This window comes from Musca autumnalis, unplaced genomic scaffold (assembly GCF_047663935.1).
Source record: "Musca autumnalis isolate F117 unplaced genomic scaffold, ASM4766393v1 scaffold_5, whole genome shotgun sequence".
Taxonomy (NCBI): domain Eukaryota; kingdom Metazoa; phylum Arthropoda; class Insecta; order Diptera; family Muscidae; genus Musca; species Musca autumnalis.
The window spans coordinates 9,088,888-9,104,814 of NW_027412088.1; the positions used below are offsets into that span (position 1 = coordinate 9,088,888).

General features: G+C 37.9%; 1 protein-coding gene across 1 annotated transcript; it reads left to right on the plus strand.

The window, feature by feature from the left end:
• Positions 1-3,105: 3,105 nt before the first annotated feature.
• PTP-ER (Protein tyrosine phosphatase-ERK/Enhancer of Ras1) lies at positions 3,106-15,924 on the plus strand. The gene is made up of 4 exons (XM_073956263.1): positions 3,106-3,972; positions 9,697-10,047; positions 10,143-13,839; positions 13,943-15,924. Exons 3-4 carry the CDS (start codon positions 10,333-10,335, stop codon positions 15,341-15,343), a joined length of 4,908 nt encoding a protein of 1,635 aa, XP_073812364.1. The 5' UTR covers positions 3,106-3,972; positions 9,697-10,047; positions 10,143-10,332; the 3' UTR covers positions 15,344-15,924.
• Positions 15,925-15,927: the final 3 nt, after the last annotated feature.

A 15,927-nucleotide genomic window follows, 5' to 3' on the forward strand; every position in this document is an offset into this window, starting at 1 on the left:
CTTGAATAGAACCCCCCTGCAAAATTTTTTTCAACCTCCATTTTTTCCAAATTATACAAGATATGAAATTATTAAGTTTTATTATACTTTGCTTCATGTGTTTGGAGTAAACTTAAGGGGTGAGTACATAAGCTGCCTTGTCTGCTTACCTTGCTTGCTTCTGATAAAAGAATAAAAAAGAATGGGGCAACCCAGTTCGAAATTTGCTCGGCCTTCTTTATTCTTTTATTTTTATTATGTCAGAAATGAAGCAGGAAAGCAAGACAATCAGGCAAGGCAGCTTATGTATGCAGGACTTTAGTCATTGATTTGCATTCAAATCCAATTTGTATAAGAATTATGCAAGGAAAACAAAATAAAGTCAAAAATTGAAGTAAAAAAATTGGCTCATTTGAATAGAACACCCCATGGTTTAATAAGAAAGGTTAGCCAAAGCTTTATGTCAATTTAAATTTTTTCATTCGAGTATCCTAAAACTTCAAAACAATATACACAAACTGTGTATGTGTGTGTGGTGTTTGAATAATATGTCAAACAATTTTAAAAACAATCGAATACAATGATTTTTAAAATTATTTTTGGAACATTTGTATGGAAATAATTCGTCAGGTTATCATTGAAACAAACATTTTATCATATCCACAACTTGATTATGCGGAGAAACATTGGTCCTTCATTCATTTTTCGCTATTTTTATAAAATGCTCAAAATTGGTGTTGTAAACAAACCCACTTGTTGCTTAATTTTGAAGTTTTAGGAATTCAGGAAAAGCAAGGGTTCTATAGATTTTTTTCATTTAAATCTACCTCTTTACTTATACCATGGAACACCCCTATAAAACTTGAGCATACAGAAAGATTGTAGTAGAATATCGATGCATATTTACCCTATATTGAAAACGAAGTACTTTCAGTAATATTCAGTAAAAGTTAATAACTTATAACTAACTTAAAGATAAAGTTCTAAATTACTCTTATACAAAACCACCATAAGACCTGTATTTCTTTATGCTTTTCCCATATGGTTCGATGTATCACCTATAATAATCAGTGAAATGGAAATTTTAGAAAGAAAAAATTTAAGACACTCTATTGGGAAATACTATGAATCCAATTGCAAACGTTTTTCCAATAGAGTTATTTATATCGAGTCCAAAATAACCTCTATTGGCTTATACGTCTGGGACTTGATGTCAAAATTTTTTCAGCGTGTAAATAATCATAAAAACAGTTATGTGTCGTGTATTTATGACAGTCAACGCCCTTTCAGCTGGACCAACACAAATTATCTATCTCCAATTGGTTATATAAATGAAGTCCCACCTAATTTTGATATCAATGCCAATACACGGCACCCTTTTTATGAAAAAGTCATGTCTGGTACGAAAAGAGGCTGATACGTATGCTGATTTATTAAATCAATTTACTTTTCCTTTTTTTATTTTTTAGTTTGTTTTTTTTTTTCTTTAGTTTGTAAGTTTATACGAGTTTTTAACACTCACAAAATTGTATTCCGGGGAGCAAGGAATTATATGCCACATTATTATTATTATAACTCTATTATTTCCAATATGTAATATTAAAGCATGGTGCTGTATGCATATCCACACTTGTAAATTTTGATAACACATTATAATCTTAAGTATTAAATTTCCTATTGGCGCTCTGTAAATTTGTAACGTTTCCAAAAAGGCTCAATATGTAAATTAAACCTTGAAGACAAATTGTTCTGTAAACGCCTAGTTAACTTCAACAACACCCCTCGTTAACAGGCAATGTGAGAGCATACTGAACACAGCCAAATAGACTGTGAGCGAGTAAAAGATACTCGCTACTCGAACAACAATCGAGGTCTGACGGAAAGGGACGAAAGCTAGGTCGTCTCTTTCCGTCAGACCTCATTTCGACGAATCGAACAATCGAGGTCTGACGGAAAGGGACGAAAGCTAGGTCGTCTCTTTCCGTCAGACCTCATTTCGACGAATCGAACAATCGAGGTCTGACGGAAAGGGACGAAAGCTAGGTCGTCTCTTTCCGTCAGACCTCATTTCGACGAATCGAACAATCGAGGTCTGACGGAAAGGGACGAAAGCTAGGTCGTCTCTTTCCGTCAGACCTCATTTCGACGAATCGAACAATCGAGGTCTGACGGAAAGGGACGAAAGCTAGGTCGTCTCTTTCCGTCAGACCTCATTTCGACGAATCGAACAATCGAGGTCTGACGGAAAGGGACGAAAGCTAGGTCGTCTCTTTCCGTCAGACCTCATTTCGACGAATCGAACAATCGAGGTCTGACGGAAAGGGACGAAAGCTAGGTCGTCTCTTTCCGTCAGACCTCATTTCGACGAATCGAACAATCGAGGTCTGACGGAAAGGGACGAAAGCTAGGTCGTCTCTTTCCGTCAGACCTCATTTCGACGAATCGAACAATCGAGGTCTGACGGAAAGGGACGAAAGCTAGGTCGTCTCTTTCCGTCAGACCTCATTTCGACGAATCGAACAATCGAGGTCTGACGGAAAGGGACGAAAGCTAGGTCGTCTCTTTCCGTCAGACCTCATTTCGACGAATCGAACAATCGAGGTCTGACGGTGGAACCTTCCCCCCCCCCTCATTGTAACGTTATAACGTTCATTCCCTTGACGTTTCTGCCGGAATGCGGAATTCAAATTCATTATCCTCTGAATCTGGGTTTTGTTTGATTAATTGATTATTTCAGTTGTTTTAAAACTCGACTTTCGACTTTTTCTAACCGCAGAAAATCGATTATAATCGACTATTCGTCGATTTTCGAGTTTTCTTTTGAAACTGTAAAACCGCCAAAAGTGTAAAACCGCCAAGTCCACAATCTATGTCTTGTGCCAGACTATGAAAATTTTCATGAAAATATTTTGAGCTTTTGGGTAAGAAGGGAGAAAGGGAGCTCCTTCACCTCCGCTCTCTCCTAAAAGCTAAAACATTTTCATGTGTTATTTTCCGTGTCTGGCACAAGAGTATGGGCAAACTCGAAAATCGATCACAAGATAATCGATTATGCGATTTTCCCTCCAGACAAAAGTCGACTACGATTTTTAGATTTTTGACTGCAAAAAGTCGATTAATCGATTAACCGAAAGTCGACTTACCTATCCCTACTCTGTATCTGTTAGATACTTTGTTCTTCGTTGTGTATATATTTTCACTGTGTTTCTTCAATAAGAACAAGAAGTTCAATAAAAATTAAATTAAATTATTATTTCTATTAAAAAGTTATATTTCGGTGTAAAGGAACAAAATATTCAGTTAATATGTGAATAAACCTGTAATACAATACTCGATTCGAACGTATCTCATAGTTAAAAATCGAAAAGATATCCAGCAGCAGAACCATCCATACGACGACGAAAAAAAATCTTTGTGAAAATTGTTATTGTAAATGTAATTGTTTTTGTAAAGCAGCCATCAAATGAAATACTACTGGCTGCTGGTGTTCTGTGTTCTCCCATTTGCTATGTGATTTGGAGCAAAGGCGACCAACAAGCCACCCAAAAAATTGCCAGCCAAATGAAAAGATAGAGGACTCATGCAGAGTTTTCATTTCAATCGATTTGAAGGTGTTAACAAATTGCAAAGTGAAATTTGGAGTTTTTCTGTGCCACACAATAATAAAATTTATGCGAACTTGGAGATTTTGATTTGTAGATCGAAACCACAAAAAAAAAAACGATAAAATTAATTATAGAAATAAGCAGACCACAGAAATGCACGACCTATGAATGGATGCACAAAAACAATCGTCATTGAGAATATTGAAAAAATAAATAAATCAATTTTAGCGATTATAAACATGAACAAGAACACAATACACTTCATTGAACTTGAGCTGCTCGGCTGTTCACCGTGGGTCAAATATTAAAATAAACAATACCATCATACCACAGACAAACAAACCCAGCCATCATCATCGTCGTAATCACCAGCAGAATCGCAGAATCGGTAAGCAGCGAACCGCCTCATCACCATCATCTCTTCCGATCTGAGTGATCCGATCATTAACCACCGCCACCATCTCTCCACAGCTTTTATTTCGATATGAGGGGGTTTAACTGAATGAGTTTTGTAACGAAAATAGAAATCTTTTAGATACAAGTAGTAGTAATAATAAGAACAACACAAAAGTAGAAAACGGAAAACAAATTACTATTTGTGCTGCTGCTGTCATTGCCAATTACTCTTTGCGCCTCTGTGCGAGATGTATCGAGGAGATGAAAATTTTCACCTTAGCCGTTGTTTGTTTGTTGTTTTCAACTGGCATTCCAAGTGTACGTACAAATTCTCCGACATACAAATCTCTGCATCTCGTTTTGCAAATTTCTTCTTTTTCTATTTACTTTTACTGACTTGTTCATAGCTTAATGCGCATACTTATGCTTAACAGCAATTTTTGTTTATAATTATTTTTATTGACCGTTTGCTAATAACAATATCTGGTCCATTCCACCTCCCGCATCAGTGCCAGTACCACCCCCGCCACCACTATCAGACACTATATATACATATGTTCAATTAACTCAATGTGCAAATCAACAAATACATTCCAGATTCATAAAAGATTTGTAGGTGAAATAAATAAATACACATACAAATCGATCAACAAACATACATACATTTATTTGTATGTAGAACACACATACCTATAGCATCTAGGTGAAAAATAAGATGAACGATGAATGGTTTGTTGAGAGATTAATTTTCCGTAACAAAAAAACATCGACATATTTCATTCTGTTGTGGGTTTCTTGATAGGAAATTAATTAAAAATCAAAACAATTGCTTGGGCAAGTTTTAGTAAGAATGTTTTCGTCTTCCTTGAGAAAAAAGCTATGACATATTACTTACTTACTTACTTAGCTGGCCCATTACAGAACATTTGTTCTATAGGCCGAACTAAGAAGAGATCTCCATTCCTCTCTATTTGTTGCTTTGCTCCCTGGAATACCGCGCCTTGTCATCTCATCATCCACTTGTTTGCGCCATCTATTCCTTGGCCTGCCAATTCTGCGTGCACCGCCATGTGGCATGTATTCATACGCCTTTTTAGTGGGTTCATCATCGCTCATTCTTTTGATATGGCCTAGCCAACGCAATCGCTGCATCTCGATACGTTTAACAATATTGATGTCGTTGTATAGCAGATACAGCTCGTGGTTCATGCGACGTCGATATTCACCGTCAACGCAGATTGGTCCGTAGATCTTTCGAAGAATTTTTCTCTCAAACACACCAAGCACTGCCATGTCTGCTTGCGCAAGTACCCAGGCTTCGGAGCCATACATCAGCACGGGTAGTATCAGTGTTTTGTAGAGCGTTATTTTTGTTTGACGAGATGTGGCTTTGTTTTTAAACTGCTTACTTAATCCAAAGTAGCATCTGTTGGCCAATACAATTCTTCTTTTTATTTCACAACTGATGTCGTTTGTTGTGTTGACGGAGGTGCCGAGGTAGACGAAGTCTTTTACTACCTCAATATTATAGGAACCAACTTCCACAGTCGGTCCGAGCTCAAGGGACGCATTGCGCGTCGACACCATCAACTTGGTCTTCTCACCGTTTACCGCCAGACCCACTTTAGCAGATTCTCCTTCGACTTTTATAAAGGTATCAGTTACTTCTTTTACATATTAGCAAAGGGTTAATATCTTAAGGTTTATGTTATCAGTCCCTTGTAACGTCCTTGAGCAAATTTCCCGAACATTTTTATTTGAATTTTTGACTAATGTTTGTGGGACAATTATATATAAACTGGCATCGGCAAAAAGAGGAATTTATAGTTCAGAAGGGGAATTCTGTCTCATTTTTAGTTAACAGTAGAAATTATAACAAGATTGTTATCTTACTTTATAATAATTTTGACGCAGTGTGAGGACTTAAGGCCACGACTTCATTCTTCCGATATTCTAGAACGCTTGGATCGTAGGTTTCCGCAATCTTAAGTAAAGGAAAGTGCAAACGAACAAAAACTAATTCATGTAGGAGATCGCTTCTACTACCCATTAGAGAACCTTGTTGTCACTGGGGCGGCTCAACGAATATGGGCTTAGTTGTCGAGTTCTTGCATGGAAAAAGAAGATCGCTGATACCACCAATGAGAGAACTTTGTTGTCACTTGGGCGGCTCAACAAGTATGGGCTTAGTTGTCGATTTCTTGCCATGGAAAAAGAAGAGTTAAGCCATAGTTGACCTCAGAATCCCCATCATAATAAAAGCGCATGGATTATAATAAAAAACAAATTTCTAAACAACCAATTACTTCATCAATTGATGATGAATCGGCAACTCAAATTGACAACGATAAAGCATTGACTGGCGCAGGTCAGTCAGATCTGATAGACCTCTTAGAGTTACTAGTTTCTATCACATTAAAGCGAAGTTTAATAGGAAAAACCTCCATTAAATGAACTTGACGTACATAGAATGAGATTTATTGATTTAGTAAATATATCAGCTAAACGATATGCCGACTAAATGGAGATAACAGAGCCACACTACATCAGAAAATGACATATTTTTGGGGTTATAGAATAAAAATACGGAATTCCATTGTAAAGTGAAAGAAGTTACTTCTCATTGGGGTATAGGGCTTCCACAACGCATTACCATCCTACACGATTATTCAATCCCACGCCAGCCGGTTCTTTCGTACCGGATTGACCCGGAACCGGCCAGTGACTGCCAACCCAGCAGCATTAAACTTATGCTTCTACGTAGGTTTAAATGCTGCTACAACAACAACTACACGATTAGTTGCGGTTGTTTTTGTATATTCGTCGCCAGGCTTTTCTTGGTCGACCACGATTTTGAGATCCTTGGTGATTAATCCATTCAAGCTTTATGCCATGAACTGGATTGTGCGCACGACTACTTTCGCACTGGATATTTCTTGAATCTTTGATAAAGTTCCAAGATGGACATAAGTCCACTTTCATAGGTACCGTAAAGTTCGAAAAATTTCATCCCATAATTCTCGAACGGATTAACCAATTTGTTCCAATTTTTGTACATTCTAATATTTTCACCAAACATATCTTAAATTCGAAGATGGGTACGTTCCCCACAAAATTTAAAAAAAAAAATGTTCGGTAAAACCGATTTGGTCCAAATTTTGCACATCGCAATATTTCTTAAAAAAGTGGATCAGGATGGAGTATGCAAACATTTCCCATTACGACCGTAAAGTTTTGTAGGGGGCAAGTCCATACTTCCAGAGTTAATAGAAAGCTGTAAAAACTCGGTTAGCACTAATTAAAATAACTTGCATAGACTAATAAAGATATAGACGCTGGAATGTTGTCATCTGTTTTGTACGAAAAAAAAGCTTTGCAAGCTTGATGTACTTTTGCTGTTTGAGAGACTTTACTGAAGTCATTAAATCATCAAATAAACTAACAAAATTACAAACATTTGTTTGGCGATAAACGTGTTGAGTTTTCATATGAACTGAACCAGCTGAACGCGCAAAAACTTTTTGTGCGACATCTGTTAGGATGAGAAAATGAGAGGTTCCATTGTCTGTTTCTTTATTTGTCTATGTAAGTAGGGCCCCCTATCTTACGAAGTGAATATACGATTTGGCCGAAACTTTGTTTATTGTAAAATTTCTTATAAATGTACGTCAACTTCTCAGAGGATATATTTCGGACAACATCTTCAGAAGCATACCTCGCAAAAGTTCAACATTTCGCTTAAGTACAGTTTAAGGGCTGACTAAAAATCGTTCTGAAATGTTTACTGAAGGTACTCTTGGTGATCCTGTTTTTAGAGATATTATTTTTTTTCGTGGGCAACTGCATGCTTCCTGACATAATGGTCCGATAGCTCTTAATCATACGGTGACCTGCTAAAATAGTCGGGCGCAATAAACAAGCACAGTATAAGCCCCAAATTAAGATCCACTTTCAAAATAAACTGTGTTGGACCATTCCTTCAGTTATCTACTACGCAAAAGTTCAACACTTTTGCCAATGACTAACTAAAATTGTTGGGAATGAGTCCAAAAATAACACCAACTTCCAAACTGTACTATGTTGGACCGTTCCTTCAGGTATCTATTCCGCAAAATTCAACACTTTTGCGCTTTAACCCAAATCAAGTTTTTAGCAAATGGTAATTTGTTCGGAATATCCACAAACCCACAAAAGAAAAAATCGACATTTTTATCCATACTTCCAAACAAGGTCACAATATTCTGATAACCAATTTAAACACATAATCCTTGGACAAAAGGATGTCGGTTGTGTAGCCGGGAGGACATTTTCTATTAGTAGACAGTTAAACCCTTTCTGAAAGAGTGGTGCTACTACCCAGCAAAATGTTTGTAGCCAAAGAAGTAGTTAAATCATGAGTGCAAGTGATTCCGGACTACATCTTTTTACGTGAAAGAAGTCATGATTTTTACAAGGGCGTGGTGCAGTGAGGATACTGTCTAATTTACTTCTTAAGCACACATTTTGCATTAGTTCTTTGTAGTGAATAAATCACAACAACATGTGATTCAACTACTTCTTTGGCTACAAACAAAGATGTAGTTCGAAATCACTTTTATTATTTTTGTATACAAATTACTTTTTATGGATGCAAACATATTGCTGTTATTATAATTAACAAAAAACAAATTAAGTTCTTTGTCTCTTTAAGTTTTTTTTGCAAAATTATGAAATTTCTAAAATGTGAAAAATTTATGAAATGGATTTAAATCGGACATTGTCAAAATGTGAAGAACGGACTGCATTTTTCATGACTCTGCGTGGACTGCTTCAAAAAAAGCTATTCAATCACTACTTCACAAGGAACAACTTCAAATAAATTTTGCTGGGATATGGATCCCTTCTTAAAGAATGGGCGCTTCCTTAGACTCTATCTGAAAGTGCTTCGGCAGACCCTTTCTGAAATAAAGGATGCTTCGTAGGCCTTTATTAAAGAAAGGGTGCTTCTACAGACCATTTCTGAAAGAAAGGGCGTTTCTATAGGCCCCCTTCTGAAAGAAAGGGCGCTTCTATAGACCCTTTCTGAATAAAAAGTTGCTTCTTTAGACCTTTTCTGAAAGAAAGGGTGCTTCTATAGACCCTTTATGAATAAAAAGTTGCTTCTTTAAACCTTTTCTGAAAGAAAGGGTGCTTCTATAGACCCTTTTCTGAGCGAATTTATAGAATTTATAGACCCTTTTCTGAACGAAAGGGTAATTTCTGAAAGAATGGGTTTATAGAAGCACCCTTCGTTCAGAAAAGGGTCTATAGCACTCATGTGTTAATACCGATTGAACAAGTTTAGTAACCGAAATCAACATATAGACCAACCTCGATTTGCGATGTTTTGATTTGCGTCATCAAAGCGGTAGATTTTCCTGGGAATTTCATCGCTGATCGCAAACCACAGGTGAATTAGGATAAAAGGCCATTAACAAATAATGTATATTCGCGTTCATACTTATTTGAGACTACCATTCAAACGGACAATCATTCATTACACTCTACGATTTTCCCTTGTGCTTAGTGGAAATCAACTCAGTAGGGATTATAGAAAATACCATGTAGATTTTAGCACACATATGTAAACATTGATTATATCTTTGTAAAACTGTTAACAATTGAGATATCTCATGAAAAATCCCTAAGTCAATATGAATATCAAATAATTTATTTATTTTCCATTTTATCCTTACAGATTTGAATAGTGCGCAATGTCTGTCGCATTAGGAAGGAAGAAGAATTAAAAACAGGAATACCTAACGAATATCATTTGTATATGGTTAGAGTATGATCTCTTAGTCCACACACACAACAGCGTGTGGGTGTGAAGACACACACACACACAATTTACCTGACCGAACAAGATACGATTGATAGATCGATAGGCGGTCGGTCTTCTACAACTGACCATCAATAAAAACAATATCAACGACAAGAAGGTAGTAAATACAGCGCCACTAACCAAGCAACCGATAATAGGAATTCTTCCTAGAATAAACCGAAACTATTTTAAATAAATGTTTATCTTAAGGATTAAGTTTAACTAGTAAGTATACTACCCATACATGCATTTGTTGTATATAAAATAATATGTGATTTACCTGATGTTGTTTTTGTTTTTCTTTTCTATTGTCATCGCAGCTATATGAATATGTATGCCAGACTAAGCGGCGCCTATACTATCCTTTTTAGCGAATACGGCTACCTAGATTGCAACATCCACAAAATCGGCGTTAGTATTGTAGCAAATCGCTTGTACTAATAAACAGACACACACGACATAGCAGCAACAGCTTGCATCAATTAGCCAACGTCCGCTGCTAAAGTGGATATGGAGAACAACAACTACAATTTTAACAACAACAACAACAGTAGTAGCATCTGTGAGGCCGAAAATATGCAGCGAGGTCAAGAGGATTTAATGCGCAGCAGCAGCAGCAACACCACCACTGCCTTTGAATATTCATTTCCCACCAACAATGAGGACGAGGATGATGACGACGATGACACCGAAAGTAATAAAAGTACGCCGTATTTCACACCTATGGAATTTATACAGAGTCCATTTGAGTTTCCGACACCACGTCTGACGGACACAACAACAGCGGAAAATCAACAAACACCAACTGTTGTAAAGTCGTCTAGTAATGCTCAAACGTTTGTTAAGACTAACAGCAGTGAATTGGAAAGTATGCCCTCGAAAGAACATCAACAGCATCAGCACCATCAACACCAAGCCATAGATAATCAACAAAGTCCAAGAATATTACAATTATCTGGAGCTGCCCCAGCCACACCGAAAGCAGCATCAGCACTCATAAAGCATTTAGAACCATCATCGCCAAAAGTAAAAGGGAAATATCGACGATTTTCACTTTACGAAAGACGCTCCTGTTCACCACAACATTTGATAATTAAAAACGCTTCCTCCGTAGAATGCACTGTGGACACCGACAAAGAGAACACCAAGCCAAAAGTAAAAGCCACAGATAAGCACGACGAAAGTCACAGTGGTGGCAATAATTCGCCTAGTCTAATTTTAGATGAAACAACGGGTTCGCCAAGAATTCTTACTTCAACGGAAGCAGCCATGATATCATCGGGCCGTCTGTCATATTCTCCCAAGCTGTTGACATCCATTAATAATCTACATTTGGCGTCACCACTGGGTGTTATAAGCTCCGCAGGTTATAAGAATGGTAACTACTTCAAGTTCCCCGAAATTGATCATGTGGTACAGCAGGAAACATCAAGCCAAACTGGAGCGACCGACACTACTATGGTCGGGGATGACAATTCTAGTGCCAACCGCAGCGGCAAAGACAATCAAAAACGTGCAAATGCAACTCGAAAATTAACGGCAAACGATAACCAAACGACTTCAACACCGAATTCAAATTATGAATCGTTCAATGAAACGGACACCGAAATCAAACCAACAACAAGTGCAATTCTACCGAAAATCGAAACCAAAAGAAACCGCAAAAACAAAAATAATCTAACGATAAAAATAATAAATAATTCATCTTCCACCAGCGCTACATCCTCCTCTTCCATGTCCTGCACTGCCGGACCCTATTACGAAAAGCCCCCACACTCTCCGAATTCGAGTAACAAACCGAAAACTCCCACCATTAAATCAACCAAAGAAAAGGCTTTGTCATTGGACTCGGCCCCCATGGCCAAGGAATGTGCCACCGCCATCAAGTCCACTCTTATGATAAAACCCGAACTATACCTAAGCTGTGATGAAATCGATTCAAATGTAAGCGGAAACTCTAATCGTTTGGATCTACATTCACAAGATCGCCTGCGTTCCCACCACCCGAGCAATACTCGTTCCACCTCTATGTCGCAGCTGGCAATTGGGCCGCCGGGTGGCAATACTGCAAAATTGAATAAAAATATACGCCGACGAATACCCAATTCCAACAGTGTAGACTGGCAATTGCATCAACGTAAACATCCTACCTTTCATCATGCTATAGCGGAGCCCATTAGCAAAAAATTGACAGAAAAACGTGACGATGCGAAATTGGTAGTTATCCTAAAAGAAGATGAGGAGGTTTCGTCCGACCAACAACAACAACAGATACACAGTTATTCGGCTTTACAAACTCCCAACTCTGGTACTTGCACATCTACCCCTTCATCGGCCCTAAGAACTCCATATAAGCACAATCCTTTGCTGCATAACTCCAATACAAATCTAAAGACGTTACCGGAATTTCTGACTTTGGTGGAGTTTTCAACGCCCCCGGAACATCCCTACAAGCAGAAATCCATGGATTTGCCAAGTTCGTCTACTACGGTAGCTACAATACCAGGAGGTAGGCCAGCGAACTCTTCATCGTCCACGAATCTTCTGCAAAGAAGAGGTTCCAATCACAGCCTTACACTAAATCTTCACTCCCAATCGTATTCTAATCTGTTGGGGTCATGTCGATCAGGACTTTCAGTATCCAACTACAGCCTTGGATCTGTAGGAAACTCCACAAATAATTTGAATTCAAAATCCAGTTGTAATCTGAATATATCAACCACACAAACATCACAAACCACAAACACCACAGCGGCGACCGTAACCAGCCAAGGCGCAAGGCAGAGCCTTTTCCGTAGACGAGGATCAAATCAAAGTTTAACTCTCACCAATCTCTCATGCGGTAATTTAAATTCATTTGCCAGTCAGAATTCATTGAATGTGGAACGGTCGGGCCAACTACCCAGTTTGGCCAGGCCTATAGCAAATGCCTCGCTAAGCACAACACCGCGAAGAGGTCTGCTTGAACGGAGAGGTTCAAACCAAAGTCTAACGCTCAATATGAGTAGCTCATTTGGGGGTATTGGTAGCGAGAAAGGTGCCCTCGGCAACAGTAGCATTAATTTGGGAGATGCTGCAAAGGCCGAAGAAGATATCAACAAAGCATCTAACCACCACACAACACTGATGCCCAATTGCTCCGTTCATTCCCATCAAAGGCGTTTCTTTAGTAGCGAAAGTTTAAATCGTAACAATACTTCCCAATTTGGCGAATTGAATCCACCACACAAACGAAATGCCAATCAGCTTTGTTTTGGTTCGGTCAATGATCTCAAGCCCAGTCCAGACAGAGGATCTTCACATAATTTGCGTACCGACAATACCAGCACACAAGCCGAGCATTTTGATTTCAAGGACACATCGGTGTGCACTTGTCCAAGTATACGCAACATCATGACAAAACCCCTTTCGCCCCAGACCACAAGTGAAGAATTTAAAATCTATTTGGCCAACATCCAAATGCTGCAGAATGCTTCAAATGCTCTTAATCAAAACGATCTAATCAAACTCAATTACATATTCGATAATAGTTATGCTTCACGGGCCAAAGGAATAGCGGAGCAAAGTATACCCATACTAATGTCAACGCACAACCAGTCGAGCAAAGAAGCAGAAACACCCCCACCGGCAATGATTTCCAATTCGGAGGATTGTGAAATTATCGAGCGATATATGCAGGTTGTAAAAGATATTCTGCAGACGGTGCAGCCCGACGAAGAGGAACAGAAACGAATGTTTTTGAATCTGCATAAAGAATTTTGGGATCTGCCCCTGAATCATCAAGAGAAGCCAATGGTTTTTGGTTCGCAGACTAAAAATCGCTACAAGACGATATTGCCGAATGAGAATTCTCGGGTTATATTGGAGAAAGAGTCAAAGTTGTTGATGGAAATGATGGAGAACTGTTGTGGCAGTAATCTAGAGCTTGATGAGGAAGCCCTAATCGATGGCCTGACGAAACAGCCATCAATGTTAGTTGCCGAGGAAGTGCCCTATATTAATGCCAACTATATTAAAGTGAGTATACAAATCATACAAATCTGCATTCGAAAATTCTAGGATTGTTTTTTTATTTGTGTTTTGAACATTTCTAAACATTTCTTATTTATTTCGTTTGCAGGGTCCAGACTACACTTCTAAGTGCTACATAGCTACTCAAGGTCCTTTGCCCAATACGATATATGAATTTTGGCTTATGATCTACCAGAATACCAAGAAATATATCAAAATATCCAAAGGTCCCGATAGTCCTAGTCGCCGCCAGGGCAAACTCTTGCAACAGTATTATCAGAAAATAGTAATGCTTACCAATTTCATGGAAAACAATCGACAAAAGTGTTCCGTCTATTTTCCGGTCGAATTGAATGAAATCTTCATAACAACGCCACGAGAAGAAGTTGTCCAAGCAACTGGAAAATTCACCGAATTTATTAATCCCTATTTAAGTGAAGACGCTATGGAGACGGAAATCGATGAAGCCGAGGGTACAGCGGTAAAAGTAATAAATATTTCGTGCAGTAAAGTGGAAGTGAACGATGAACTAAAGGCTCATTTGCCCAATAGTAAAAGTTTCTTTGTTATGAAAAATGTGGGAATTGTAAAGAAAAATGGGTTTTCCATAAGGAAAATTCTTATATTGTATTGCGCCAATTTCACCGATGTAGTCAACATTCCCTATTTGTTGATTAACAAATTTGTATGCTACCATTATTGGTATCCAGATTGGCCAGATCATCGTTCGCCAAGGGATATCAATACGCTACTGGACATATCGTTGCACGTCTCTAATTTGGGTAAATGTGAATCGGAGTTTGAAGTGTTTAGTGATACAGCGGTAACACCTCCTTCCCATGTCAATGCCCAGTCCACCGAATTATATCAGCAGGACATCTTTAATGCTGTACAGCCCCTACCGGTAATACATTGTTCAGCTGGTATTGGTCGTACGGGTTGCATGACGGCCATTTTAAATGGTATACGACAGGTGAGACAGTCCTTGGCGTACTCCTTAACTTCCATGGCTGCCAAAGCGGCAAAGCAGGCAACTTCAGCACAGGCTTTAAGTCCAGTTGATTTCCGTTTGCCACGTCAATTTTTGGAAGAGGATGTGTTGCTGTTGGAGGCACCACTGCCAAGAGATATCGATTGTAGTTTTACACGCAACACCCTACTCTATATGCGTTACATTTTGAAAATGGAAAAGAAAATCAAAGAACAACAACAACAACAGCGGCAACAACAATCAACGATGCCATCTAATGAACCTCTCGAAAACGCTGATGATGATAATGAGCAGTCCTCACCAGTAGAAGAACAAACAGCCTATGATGAGGATACATGGAGACTTCCCTCGGTTGCTGAACTGCCAAAAATGCCCAACATTTTCGTTGATGTCTTGGGTATTGTTTGTAACTTGCGATTGCAAAGAGGTGGTATGGTACAAAATTCGGAGCAGTACGAATTGATACACAGGGCCATGTGTCTATATTTAAAAAGGACATTTGCTTTGAAACGCTTTTAAATGTTTAGGCGTAACTGAAGAATTGAAGATGCGTACGCGAAGCGATGTGAATAGAAAAACTCTTTGAAAAAAATGATTTTATAGCTTGTAAGATAACTAGTTGATATAAAAAAAATGTAAGATAAGTTTTACTAAAATCAAAGCGACAAAGCGTTAAATGTAATTTGTTTATATAAATAATAATCGATTCATTCTATATTTTGTAAACTAAGCGGATAATCCAAAAAGTAATTTAGTTATGTTAAACAAGAAACAAAAAACAAAAACACGTAAAACGCATAAACATTTTTTGCATTGGGAGCAAAAAAATAAATAAATAAAATCGAAAATATTATTTGCAAAATAATATGAATGTAATTTTTAGAGAATGAGCATATGTATGTATGTAGTGAGATAAACAAAAGTAGATTTGTTTATTTGCGTTTTTTTTATAATTTGTACAAAGCTTTTAAAGAAAACCCAAACCACAACAAATACAACTGGAAGAATGTAAGAAAAAAAACCCCAAACTAGTCAAATAAATTAAATTAAAAATAAATAAACCAATATCTATATCTAGATTTAAACATAAACACCCAAAACAA

Excerpts from the sequence above, each read along its gene's own strand:
- PTP-ER (XM_073956263.1), top strand. The coding sequence starts at position 10,333 with ATGGAGAACAACAACTACAATTTTAACAACAACAACAACAGTAGTAGC. Across the intron at positions 13,840-13,942 it reads TTAATGCCAACTATATTAAA|GGTCCAGACTACACTTCTAA; the intron begins GTGAGTATACAA and ends TTTCGTTTGCAG.